We start from the raw sequence: 12,444 nt of genomic DNA, 5'->3' as shown, positions 1-12,444 counted from the left end.
GCAAACAAAATGGATAAGTATGTATTATTAATTAAAACATAAAATAAAGAAGTAAAAACTAAGAGTTAGTGTTATTTGTCAGTTAATATCGTGTATTTATTTTTAGTTTGACAAATAAACATTTTTGTATAAGGTTTTTGTTATATAATAGTGTCATCTTTGTATAAATTTGTTGCTAAAGGAACATGTGTATGATGTTTTGTTTGGTTAGTTACAGACATATATTGCTGTCTTTTGGAAATACTTTGAACAAATCACCAACTGAACAGATTTGCTTTTCTTGACACAAAATAATTTATCATAATGTGAACAAGTGCTAGCTTTTTTTCATGGATATTTGTTTTTTTGGAGTTAAATTACAAAAAAAAATCATATGTCACTTTTCTAGAAACACTTTCATCAAGCAAATGTGTTTATTGAAGTAAATCCTACCTAACACAAGATCTGAATCATTAATTTTTACTTCCTTGTACAAAGTAAATCAAGTATTGTGATCATGAAAAATTTCGGTTTTCAGATTACAATGGAAATGTCCATTTTGACTAGTTTCAGCATGACATCTGTATGTATATTTATGTATTTCACATAACTCTAAAATGATTAGCCATAGGATGTTGAAATTTTGGATTTTGGACTGTTAACATCCAGTTGTACACCTCCCCTTTTGATTGCAATCGATTGGACTAAAATTGTCCAAAAAAGCCCAAAATCAAAAACTTTGGATTTTGGACATTTTCTTAACTGCAGTAATAAGCCCTCATTGAGAGCTTTTCAACGATATATCTTTACTAGTTCCAGAGTTATAGACAAGTAGAATTTTAATTAATGAAATATTTAGATATTACAGGGGAAGCCACAGCAGTTCAAATCATCTGACTTCTCTCTTTTTTTTAACTTTTTTTAATTTAAAAATATTGATTTATTAATAATTTTAACCTCAGATTGTAAAAAAAATTTACAATAAATAATAATTCATTAAAAACAATAGAAAAAAAATCAGAATTGATCAATGAAATAAAATTTTATGTACTTTTCATTTTAAAAAAATGTGTATATGCAATTTAATAGGTGCACAAGGAAGTTATCTAGTGTCTACATCAGATTTTTAATTTCCTGCTACTGGATTGTCTGAACTAATGAGCGATTACTAAAAAGTGAATATTACCAACAGTAACAATTTTTTTACTAGTTCCAATTAACATACTAATAAGCCATAAAGTCAGTTTTATGTTACAGACTTTGGAATGTTTTGGCTTCCTGACATTTGTTCATGACACATTCATTGAAAGGAAAATTAGTCAAATTTTTAATTTAAGTAGTAATTCAATGATCTGTAGGAACTAAATTTTCCCTTAACTACAGGCATTTTAAAATCTCTGCCTTCAATTACTTTCCAAAAGCATACTCAAAGAGATATTTGTACATATAATAAAACTAGTTTAAAGAATGTACTTGTTTATAATTTTATGATTGACCTCCCAATAAATTTATGGCTTAATTAAACATTTTATTAGATTGCATTCTTTAAATTTATCAGAAGAGTTATGTATTAAAAAAAACATACAAGCTCTTTATTAAATACTGAAACAACTAAATTAAAAAAAAAAAAAATTATTTTAATAATTAAAGTTTAAAAGCAAATAATTATTAATTAGATTTATTTTTAAATATTATACATATTAATTTAAAATCTTGTAATAAAAATTAATCTATTTTTTACGTTTGTTACACATATTTTACTCTAACCATTTTGTTGCTAAACCAAATTCTTCTCTATTACCTCTTTTTATGTCTTCATTATATTCATAAACTTTCTGTTTTAATATTTTAACAACATTTGAAAGTGCCTGAGGATTTACACCTGCTTCACATAATCTCATACAATAGAAGAGAATCTCTGGAGTTAAACCAGTATTTAATAATTTAGAAATATCATATAAATTCTTAAACTGTTCATAATCTTTCGATTTTAAATTTTCACTGATATTTGCCAATGAAAGTTTAGGTTTATTCATTTTTTGCATACTGTATATTTATTTCAAATGTGGATGTTAAGAAAATAATTGTTAAAACGTTAAATTTAATTATTTTCTTTTTCTTTGATATAATATTAAGAAAAAGAATTTATTTTTTTTTAATCACTGCTTTTGATTGATTAAAGTTTCTACAGCTGACTATTAGTTGTATTGTGGTGTAAATAACCCTTATTCATTCTACTAATAATTGATGGATGAAGCCTTTACTTGATGAAAATCCATCATAAAAAAAAATGAAAACAAAATATGCTTTTTAATTTTCACAAAATAAATTTTCCAGCTTTATTTTTTTAATTTATTTTGTGAAAATCAAAAAAACATATTTTGTTTTTCATTTTTTTGCATCATTCTACTAATATTGATTGACACATAGAAATTGCAACTAATAGTGAATGATATAACTACCTACTGATATTATATTTGTCAGAAATTATTTACATAAATATACCTTGAAACACTAATGTAGAAAAGTTAAAGAAACTTTGTAAAATGATAAATATTTAAAATTTCTTATGAAAAATAAAAACTAGAAATATATGTAGTATTTTTAATGCCTTTTGTGGTCCTGGACAAGACAGTACTACCTTAAGAAAACAGGACTACCTTAAGAAAAAGGTCCCTCTGTTGGTTGATTGAATTCTATTTTCTTTTTCCTTCATTTCTTCTCTCTTGAATAGGTCCAATGGGAATTATGTCAGCCACTGCCTTGGCTTCAGGCTCCAACTATTTTGCCATGTTGACACATCTTGAAGGTGAGTCTGTTTCATTTCTGTTTATTGCAAAACAAGAGATTAATGTTAGAAATTAAAAAAACAACTGCCGAAAGAAAACTTTGCTTGTTTTTTTCTGGTTTGGCCCCATCATGATTTTGTATTATATTAGCAAATACCCCATTTGAATTTTGAAAATCAGAAGGTTGGTTGCAAAGATCATTAATGAATCACTGCTGAATAACCATGATCTGTCAGATCAATTGTTCCTGATGCATGCAAATGTTAGCCTTCAACCAACTAATACCGCATTTGAATTTTGAAAATCGGACAATTGTTTGCAGAGATATTGTAAGAGCACCCCATTGGACCTGCCAAAACAGCACTCCAGGGACACCTCATTTGTTAATACTCAATGGTGATGATTGGTCTAGCCTTGCACAAAGTACTCACATCACCTCACATGCAGACCCTACAGAAAACCCATAATTATTAAACAGAAATTTATTTAATATTATTTATTTTTTGTTACGGCCCGGAAGGACCAATTAGTCATTTATGTTTAGTCTTTCTTATCTTCCAATACTCTTTTCATTTTCCTGGAAAACTCCCTTTTCCGTTCCTCTGTCCAAACCGTCCCAGGTTTCTTTTTAAGCTTTTCTGCAAATTTAACACCGGGCAAGTTGTTATAATTTCCAGATCCTGTTCTGAGATCTTGCAGTGCAATGCCTGCTTCTTTGATGTCTTGAAGCACCTCAGTGAACTACACTGGTTGCGTTTTTAGCTTTAACAACCTTTCCAAGAGTTGTTTACTTTTCCTTGATTCCTCCAAACGCAAGAGGTGGCCAAAGAATTTTATTCTCTTCTTTCTTATTTCTTCTGTAATTGGTGTAATGACCACATAGATTTTATGGTTTTGGAGTAATCTCCACTTTCCTTCCACCAAGTTTACCCCGCCAATACAGGTCCTTACAATCCTTCTTTCTATTTTGGCTAATTTTTCAGTTCTCGATGCTATCTTGATTTGACCCAGTGTTTCACTCCCATACATTACCACCGGTTTGATCACCGTATTATTGTGTCTTATCTTGGCTTGTTTGGAGATGCATTACTTGTTATAGGTGTTTTGTGTGACCACTTGTGCTATTGCTAGTCTGTGTGCTCTTTCCTGCCAGGCTATTTTCTCGTTTAAGTTCCATGTGGTGGATTCACCCAAATATTTAAATTTTGATACTATTTTAATTCTGCGACCATTGATTTCCAAATGTTTCCGCTGTGTCTTCCTAGTGAACATTGCTTCTATCTTCTCGTACGAGATCTGAAGTCCAATTTTTGCTGCGATAGAGGCCAATGATTCTATCTGGTGTTCAGCCTCTTCCTCTTTTTCTGCAAGGAACGCTAGATCGTCTGCAAAGCCAAGGCAGTTAAGGCTTACGTTGTTAAATTTACTTCCAATTTTTACTTTCTCTGGATTTTGTTCGTACCAATGTTATATGATGTATTCTAATGCGCAATTAAACAGCAATGGTGACAATCTGTCTCCTTGCCTGAGACCAGTTTTTATGTCAAAAGGTTCCGATATCTCCCTCCTGAACTTCACCTTCGACCGGGTGCCCGTCATCATCAGCTCCAACATTTTCACCAGTTTTGGGTGCAGCCCAAAATTCCTCAGAATCCTAAGCATAGATGGTCTATGGATACTGCCATATGCCTTCTTGAAATCCACAAATGTAATGATTAAGCCCTTGTGTTGCAACTTGTACATATCCATAATTAGTTTTAAGGTGATAATTTGTTCTACACAACTTCTCCAGGGTCTTTACTTTATTTTTTATATTATTTATTTTATTTAATGTAAATTTAATTTTATTTTTGTAATATTATTCATTTGATTGATTCAAATTATTCATTTCAAACCAGCTTACACAGTGAAAGTATCACAGTTCACAGTTTAATAATTCAGTTCATTAAAGTTTGTGCTTCAACCAGCAAATCTCCACTAATATATATATATATATATATATATATATATATATATATATATATATATAGAGCCTATGTTAATTCCTGTAACGAAAGGATTCCAAAGGGTCACACATCTAAATCGGTTCAGCCAATGTAATGAAGTAGTTGCTGATGTGCTTATTGCATAAAGCTTGTTACAGATAAAATCAAAATTACCCCCCTAATTTGAACATCAGTTTCTACAACCAGCTGGTTGTATTTCTGAATCCAAAAAGACCCAGAAATATTACGCAGTTATTAATTAAAAATTATTACATTAACTCTCCTATATATAAATATATTTCTTTTTAACTTTGGAGACAGTTTTTTTTATTATTTTCGTTATATTTGTTTACATGATGTCTAGTTTTTTATTTATTTGCAAATTTGTCACCATGACCGCAGCAGATGACAAAATTCATATAAATATTATGAATAATTTATTGCGTTAAGATTTTGTAGTATAAATTGCTTTTTATTTCCTGTTAAATAATACGTAGTAACTGAATTATATCAGTTCCTAACATGTAGGCATTTATTGATGGTATCATTGAACTTGTATCGGTCAGTCAAGATGGCTGATGAAGAGCATGAGGCAAACGGAGACTCTGATGAGGCTCAGCAAGATAAAAATGAAGAATCATCGCAAAAGAAAGCAGTTAAACATGATAGTGGAGCAGCGGATTTGGAAAGAGTTACCGACTACGCTGAGGAGAAAGAAATTTTTTCTACTGATGAATTCAAAGGGGTAAGATCATAAATGCATTTTCAGATTAACTTCCAATGTAGGTTAGGTTTTGTTTTTAGTTTTTTCTTTTCATTTGGTTTGTTAAAACTAAGAAGAAAGTAGCAAACTATTATTCAGTTATACCTTTGTTTTAAAGTAGTTATTGTATTTGAAAATTACTACAGACTATTATTCTGTTAATTTATATATAACTGTATTTAGATATGATACTAGTAACGAGAAAATTTACGTTAGAAAATTGTGAATTTATTTGTCTTGGGTATTTAAAACCCCCCGAATTTTTTATACATAATTCATTCCTGATTCTATTAGACCTTTGGGCAGTAATGAGAAATTTTGTTAATGTATTTTAGATGCACCAAAAAGTGTTTGAATATATTTTGGTTATGTTTCTTTTGTATCTACAAAGTTATCTTTTGTTACTGATTTTCTTGAGAGGTATTGCATGCAAAAAAGTAAGGTGTGAAAATATATGAATCTGTACATTCAGTTTTTGCATTGTTTACGACATACTACATGTTCTTATTTTCATTGTATTGATGAGTTGGCTGAAATGATCATTAAAAAAAAGAGGACAGGCTCCATTCTTTTCATTTTGCACAGTGAATTGTTCCACCAATATTTTATGTAACCACAACTTGGTTCCTTTGCCGAGCTTTCCTAACCTATTACAAGTATACTGCAGTTGAAAATTTGTGGTTAGGAAGTTAAATTTTTATTTTCAAAATATGAGTGGAATTAAGTGAAAAATGTGTTAAAGAAATTGGCTGTACTACAAGCTATCGCAAGAGAAAAGAAGATTCTACTGTGCGATTTTTTTTTTTTTAAATCATTAGCCAAGCAAAATAAGAAGAATGGAACTCCAAGCCCCATTACACTACCAATATTCAGAACCAATAGATAATTTTAAATTAAGCTAACTGCCTCCTGAATTGTAATTTTATTGCAGTATATGGTATCAATTAATTCTTAATTAATGATATTCAATGTAATTGAGGTAAAATAAGCCTTAATTCACGGTACTCAAAATAATGTATATTTGGTACTTGGATTTTTTCGGCAATATGATTCCAAAGCTAGAGAACACAACTGCTGTTAAAAATAAACACCCACTGTTTAAGTATCAAGATTACTCAATGTAAAGTTGAGAAAAAGAAATTAAGACATGTTGTAAATCCATTATCAAAAAAAATCCAACTGGCTGTAAATAGTTTAGCAGTGGAAAAAGATTTTCTGAAGTTACAGTTATTAAAATCACAATTGTATCTGAATAAATTTAATGTACTAAGGTTAGAACAGGAACTGGGTTTGAGATCTGAGTAAACCGTAGTAGAGCTACTGAAAATTTTAAGGTGCTTTATGATTTAACTGAGCCCACCTGTTTTCAGAAGGACGAATGATGTTTTTAAAAACTCAAACATGTACACGTAAATACACATATTTATATCATACAAAATTTTTGAAATTTTACAAACTACTTTTGTGCTTGAACATAGTCCCAAAACTTGACAATACTGTTAAGGAGTTTGTTGAATACATTGCCACCGGCTGCTGATCGCCACATGTATTCAGCCAGAACGAATGTAAATAGTGGAAGCTGTGCCCCTATGTTTTTTGTTCCACCATTTTGCCGAACCCCACATTCATTCAATTTGCTGGGTGTTAGCCCTAGTTTCAGGATCCACAAAATTGTATTTGTGATTAACAGTATAATGAGCGAATCCGGCCTTTTCAAGTTAATCAGAACTGTACCCCTTCCAACAATCTGATATAATGATCAAGCTACGTTCAATACGTAGTTTGATTTGTTTGAGCAGAGTTTTCACACACCTGTTCGGCACTTTACAAGAAAGCAGCCTCCCATTTTACGACATAACCCACTAAAAACCCATTGTTGCAGTAATACTTGACCACCATTGATTTTGGATTTGGTAAACAAAGTTTCATCAATCTCAACAATGCGGTTAACACCTCCTATTTTACCTTCATTTTTATGCTCCACCGAGCAAACACACACCTCCCAAATGTAATTATTTCAATCAACAGTGGTATTCAGCGACATATCTAACTGCTTCTCGCTCCGCAATATGGAGGTAGTTTTTCACACCAACAGTACACTAATCGTACAATTATCATAAACAGAAGTCTGTTATGCAAATACAAAGTGTCCACCTGAAGGCCTACATTTTTAAGGCATGGTCTTGTATTGCATGACCAAAATTGATTTTAGTGGCTAAAATACAAATACATTTCCTGTCTGTTAACACATTGTTTTGACGTTGGCAAACACCCTTTAGAGTGAAGGAAATAAACAGGTTCTTCCTCAGTTTTGGGCAGATCCCAAATCAACACACTAGTAAGCGTACACTACAAATAACAGATAGGAACAATGCAGTGACAGTGATCTTGATAACCTATTGTTGCTGCACGGAGCACCGACCTTGGCCCGACTAACTTGACCTTGACCATGATAAGCCCCAATCTATTAAGAAAAGTATTTTCTTCAAGATAGAAAGCAAACAAACCTCAACCTAACAGTCGCATCGCACTGTGTTAGGATGGCCTCCATTTAATCAGAAAGTACCAATTGTAATTTCACTGATGGGCACAAATTCAGTACTCTATGAAGATGAATATAAGTGATACCTGAGTGTTTCTTGTAAAAAAACAGAAAGATTAGCCAAAAATGTTGTTTCAGCTTTCAAAATTGTACGTAAATGTAAAAGAATGTTTGCAAGAATGTGTAAATATAAAAAAAACCTACTCTAATATAACATTACTGCATTAACCCATATAGATTTCTTTTTAAACAAAATTGATTTATTAACGGTACTTATGTATTAACGCCACAGCAGCTGTTTAAGTTATGTTGACTTCGTGTACTGACACATCATACATATATCAAAATAACCTACGCTCGCTTAGCTTGCTAATCTCTTACGTATTAACGCCACCGCAGCTATAGCTTTATTTAAAAATAAAGTAGTCAATTGGTTTTTGGTGGATTAACATTAATTGGATTTCAGTGCTATAACATTAAGGTTATATTATTAATAAGTTGTATATATTATGCATATTTAATGTTAATTATAAGAGGTTAGCGAGCGAAGCGAGCATAGGTTATATTTAGTTAGGTAAACAGCAGCTGTAGCTGCGGTGGTGTTAATACGTAAGTACCTTATTAACTTTTTTACATTCATAATTTAATCTCAGTACCATAACTTGTCTGTTGCATACATCAGTCTCAGTACAAGATATATTGCTTAAAGCATTGTAAAGTCGTCTTGAGTGTTGTTCCAGCTACAGGACCAAGAGCAACAGTACACAGACAAAAGGAAAACATACTTCTGTAAATAATTTAAGTACTACTGATTGTCTTCAGCCCAGCACATAATTTGAAAAACATACTATTGATAATTACAGTAATTTAATTGTTCTACTGATTCTGGACTTCAGTATACCATGCAAGGTGCTATTTTGTGACACAGGCTAGGGATTGATTTCAACGCATCTGCAATTTTTTATAAAACAAATTCTACTTGATTTAATTTACCTGAAAGCTTCTTACAATTGAAAATTGTTATCTTTATTGTTTTTCTTATCTTTAGAAACTTTGAGAATTATTATATTCATCGCTAGAAAATATTAGTAGTTCCTGGACAACATCCATTGTTTTATATCGGTTATCTTTTAACCTCTAGAATTTCCATTATGTCTTAATTAACAGTTTTTGTTACAATAAATTTTGAAAAATAATTTGAAGAGTAAAAATCTCTTCTCTATTGACGTCTTAACAAGGGTAGAAATTTAATTAGGAAAATTCAGAGTTGGAAAGGTAACTGGCTGAAAAATATTATGATAGAAGGACTGATTAAAGCAGTGGTAGAAGACACAAAATACAATTTGGATATAGGAAATATGAGTTATTAGGGTCTTAAAAGTTAAGGTGGAAGTTAAAGAGAATAGAAACTGAGCTGGTAAAATGGATCTGCTTAAGGTAAAATTATCATATAGTGATTATGGTTCTAATAATGTTTTATTATGTATTTAATAAATAATTGAAAATTTTGGGAGTACATGACTTATGACATAATTGTATTGATTAATACAAGCAAAGTAAGGTTAATGGTGGTTTGCTTTGCAATTCTACAAAATAGATATAAATTTGAAAGAATCTGTACTAATAGATCTCTTCAAAGTCTAGTTTCAGTTATAGTCATCTCTAACCTTACTTAATTGTTTGTGTCAACCCACAAACTAAGCTTTGGCAATCATTATTTCCTAGTGTGATGCATTATAAATGATATAATTAATAATACTTTTTTCTCATTTATTATTTTATAAAAGTAAAATAAAGGAGAGACAGATATCTTAATTAATTACTTTTTTTAGGCCATGAGTCTAATTGGAGATAGAAGAAACAAAGAAGTTGCAGAAAAAATGGCAAAAGAGCGTGAACTGTTGAAAGTGTCTATTAAAAAAGAAGATGTTGATTTAATTGTAAGTATCTTTTTAAACATATTTAGTAAACATTACTGGTTATCATAAATGTTAAATAATGGTTATTGTTTATGTGATCTTATTGGAATTTATGTGGATTTAATGTACGCATGTGTAATATAATAGAAGAGAGGTTCATAATGTAGTGCAGTTAAATTCCTATCACATGTCACTATACATCTCTGAAAGTAACATTTGTTGACATAAAGAAAATACAGAAAAAAGTTAAAAGGGGATGCTATACAAATAAACAACGTTCACCTATATAAGTATATGATACAGTGTTACATAACATTCATACTTCTTGACAACAGTATTCCCTGACTTACAGTTAACTCATTTGACATGATAGAGAGATGTTCTTTGGATACAAATCGTTTTTCATCAGTGCACAACCAACACACTGACATTGATTTCCCACACCCTTACTTTAAAAAAAAAAATTATTGTAATATTTATTAAGAATATATATTAATGCCCAAAAATCATCCAAATGAATGATTAAAAAGGATGTGAGATCAGGCTACTGTGTAATTATATATTATAATAATGAAAAACTAATAAAAACAGCAACTGATTTTTAAAATGTAAAAAATGTGTAATCCTTTATTTTTTTAAATATGCTTTAAAATCAGTCATCACTATTAGAGTTACTGATGAACTACAACTAGAACATTTTATGAAAGATGACATAAACTGAAATTGTCCTCCTACCTTACTTACAATTTTGATAAAAATGATTATTCTCAGATCGAAGAAAAAACTATTCTGACATAGATCAGTATTGGATTAGAAATTGAAATAAGAATGTATGATAAATATATATAAAAAATAATCACGCAGAAAACTTCTGTTGTATCAGTATAATCGCATATTGAAGCATTAAGAAGGTTTTGGTAATGGTTTTATTAAGGTTCTAATAAAATTATCAGAAATATGACTGCAGGTTTTTTATCACCTTTCAAAAATGTGTTATTGTATTCCAGAAAGAAACCATGATCACTTATACTAAATGATGAGTATGAGAAAACAGAACGGATAGAATTGCAGTTTTCCATAAAATTATATTTTTTTTTATCAGTTGGAAATTTTTAATGGTAATTAGATAAACTGAATAAATTTAACCAAAGAATAATGTAGATCTTTATTTATATCAAAATATTTTCATGTACACAGAGAGTTGCTAATGAAAACTACTTTTCATGAATAGCTGAAAATATTTTAATACTAATATAAAAAAAAAACTTGCACCGTACTTAAAATTTGGTTCTGTAATTTGTGTCTGACGTATTTTATATTTGATATAAAAGAATAATTTATTACTTAAGTTGACTGTTTCTTTCTTTCTTTTTAATTTTCAGGTAAAGGAGATGGAAATTTCTCGAAGTTTAGCTGAAAGGACATTGAGAGAACACTGTGGAAATGTTGTACAAGCACTTGTTGCATTGACCGAATAAAAAACTTGTAACTAAAGTAAGTTTTATGATTTATGTGGACATTAAATTTGTGGCAGTGCTATTTGTAGTTATGCCTTCACTTATATAAATTAAGTAATCATTTATTGTATAACTATTATGTTTGTCTCAATATTTTATATAAATTAATTGTTTGTTACATTGTATATTATCAATATTTAAACTATTATTGTATACATTTTTTAAAAACGTGCATAATAATTTCTTTCATTAATTAAAGATTGTATAGTATAATTTTTTTGCTATTTTTTTTTTAAATTTATTTGATTAAATTAATTGTATCATTAGTTTTATAATTAATAAGCATTCTGTTTAATAGTATGTACTCAATTATTTAAATAAAAAGTTAATTATTAATAAATATAATTTATTATTTAACTATGAAAAATTGAATTAAATTATTAAAAAGATTATTGGAAAAAATAAGTTTTTAAAAACATATTTTGAACTTCAAAAGAAGCTTATTTCCGGAAATGAATAATGAAAAAAGGTTGAAAAGTTTAAGAACAAAGTTTTATCCTGGTGATTTATAATAAATTGAAAATTATTTGCCTTTATTGTTGTGTACAGAGTCTTAATATGTGTTAAGTAATATATATTTATTATGTCTTAAGTTTTGCATCGCTAAAAGTTGTCTATATTCAAGGTAAGTGATGTATTTTGTATAGTTTGTGTACCTATGAGCTCTGCTGGTCAATATCAAAGGATCCTATGTTCTTTGTTCCTCGCCCCTATCATATAATTTGTTGACCTTATTATTTACACCACAGATTCAACACAAACAAAATGTAGTGACTGAAATAATCTGTACAAATTCATTAGTTATGATTTATTTATAGTTTCACTTATTTTCTAATTAATTATGCACTTATGTAATATTTATGCCCTCCCTACTTTCTTTGTTTCATAATAGTTCTTTTCATGGAATATACAAATGCATATCCGATGTTAGTTCAATATTTTATTAAATT

At 29.6% G+C, this 12,444-nt stretch overlaps 1 protein-coding gene across 1 annotated transcript; it reads left to right on the top strand.

Annotated features, from left to right (window-relative positions):
* Positions 1-5,224: 5,224 nt before the first annotated feature.
* On the top strand, positions 5,225-11,707 carry LOC142329930 (huntingtin-interacting protein K). Its single transcript, XM_075374891.1, has 3 exons — positions 5,225-5,498; positions 9,891-9,998; positions 11,360-11,707. The coding sequence occupies exons 1-3, from the start codon at positions 5,292-5,294 to the stop codon at positions 11,453-11,455; spliced, it is 411 nt and encodes a 136-aa protein (XP_075231006.1). The 5' UTR covers positions 5,225-5,291; the 3' UTR covers positions 11,456-11,707.
* The last annotated feature ends 737 nt before the right edge of the window (positions 11,708-12,444 follow it).

The sequence above is a fragment of the Lycorma delicatula genome, chromosome 9 (assembly GCF_047948215.1).
Source record: "Lycorma delicatula isolate Av1 chromosome 9, ASM4794821v1, whole genome shotgun sequence".
NCBI classification, from domain to species: domain Eukaryota; kingdom Metazoa; phylum Arthropoda; class Insecta; order Hemiptera; family Fulgoridae; genus Lycorma; species Lycorma delicatula.
This window is presented reverse-complemented; position numbering and strand designations above follow the sequence as displayed.

Bases quoted from the DNA above. Each gene is read 5' to 3' on its own strand.
- LOC142329930 (XM_075374891.1), top strand. From the start codon at position 5,292: ATGGTATCATTGAACTTGTATCGGTCAGTCAAGATGGCTGATGAAGAG. The intron at 5,499-9,890 runs GTAAGATCATAA...TACTTTTTTTAG, and splicing joins CTACTGATGAATTCAAAGGG to GCCATGAGTCTAATTGGAGA. The intron at 9,999-11,359 runs GTAAGTATCTTT...TTTAATTTTCAG, and splicing joins AAGAAGATGTTGATTTAATT to GTAAAGGAGATGGAAATTTC.